The 1,447-nt window shown below is 49.8% G+C and overlaps 1 protein-coding gene across 1 annotated transcript; it reads right to left on the reverse strand.

Annotated features, from left to right (window-relative positions):
• Positions 1-694: 694 nt before the first annotated feature.
• On the reverse strand, positions 695-1,116 carry LOC124659586 (auxin-responsive protein SAUR71-like). The gene has a single exon (XM_047197428.1). The coding sequence runs from the start codon at positions 1,050-1,052 to the stop codon at positions 711-713; it is 342 nt and encodes a 113-aa protein (XP_047053384.1). The 5' UTR covers positions 1,053-1,116; the 3' UTR covers positions 695-710.
• Between the last annotated feature and the right edge of the window lie 331 nt (positions 1,117-1,447).

A 1,447-nucleotide genomic window follows, 5' to 3' on the forward strand; every position in this document is an offset into this window, starting at 1 on the left:
AAAACCGATACCTGTGGGGAACAAGTCTGTTCGCACATGTAGAAATAAGTGCGTGGCACGCACTGCAGCGGAGGATTAGAGGAGGCTGGTCTGTCAACCCGGAGGGTGATTATTAGAGATGATGCTGAAGATGATGATGGGAACGAAGTGAACCAGGCAGCTTGAGCTACGGTTTTGTGGCATAGTCGTTGTGTTGGGCAAACTTCCGGCTGCTAGACATCCTGTTTATTTTGCGCTGCCGTATTTTAAAATGTAGAGCCATAGAGGCCATAGGGGAGTCGTTTACTTTCATGCTTTGTGACCTGGACAGAGCGATCTCTACGACTTCTGAAGTTTTTCTTTTTTTTATGAGCCAAGGCAGTGGCTCTGTCGATTTCATTTCAGAAAAGGGAAAACTATACAAAGTAGGCTAGCTGCAAGAGAAGGGAAAAAGGTACAACAAGGTCTAAACCTGTTTTTCTGATATCTACTATTCTGCCTCACTGGTGTACAATTGAAAAAAAAGTCAAGTTTCATCATCGTCAACCATGTTAATCAGTAACTTACTTGAGTATATCAACGTTCAGTAACTCACCTACTAAAATATGGTATGAGATCGAAAGAATAAATCCAATAACATAATGAAGAATAAGCTCTTGTTGCCACAAGGCAACTCAACGACTATACACCCGTTTGACACGCTTGAACACCGTGTGGCCATCGCCTCTCCACTAGTGCGCTGCTGCGCACGCAGGATCTTGCGTCTCCCGCCGGTGGCCTGCACGGACCGTCTGCTCGAACCGCTCCACGCCGCATGGTACCCTCAGGACGCCCCGCTGGCCGTACCCAAACTGCTGCGCGGACATCTCCAGCAAAGCCAAGACGCGCGGCTCCGTGAGCATCCTGACGTGAACCATCACCCTCTCCTCTCCCTCTCCCTCGTCGCCGACGAGGACCATCGGGATGTACCCCTTGGGGATCTTCCCTGTTCTGCCTTCGCCAGAAGAGTGAACAAGGCAAGCCGGGGTGGCGCCGCTGACTCCGGTTGTCTCCTTCTTTCTCCACATGGCCATTTTTTTATAAGACCGTGCAAGGGAAACAATGGAGCTAGTGCTGGTGTGTGACTGCGATGAGCAAGTTAGGAAGCAATGGGAGTGTGAGGATGGGGATGCAAAGATATATAGGAAGAGGTCGGGAATGGTGATATTGACTTCGGGAGACTGGAGAAGGGGTCTAATTTGGCGTAACTGTTATGGGCTGGGTCGGGATATATAGTTAGTCAGAGAGCTCTTTAAATGAGTATAGTAACAGGCTGTTTCCATCAGGAGGAAGAGATCAACACGCACAGTGCAAGACACACTCTCCGCCGTCTCTGTCGGCTGCTTCTCCGACTTGTAGCTTCGGCAGATTGGAGAACACTGAACGCATCTCCGAGGTCACTCCAGCCGTCAAGCTTACCGGGCAAGTC

This window comes from Lolium rigidum, chromosome 6, assembly GCF_022539505.1.
Source record: "Lolium rigidum isolate FL_2022 chromosome 6, APGP_CSIRO_Lrig_0.1, whole genome shotgun sequence".
NCBI classification, from domain to species: Eukaryota; Viridiplantae; Streptophyta; class Magnoliopsida; order Poales; family Poaceae; genus Lolium; species Lolium rigidum.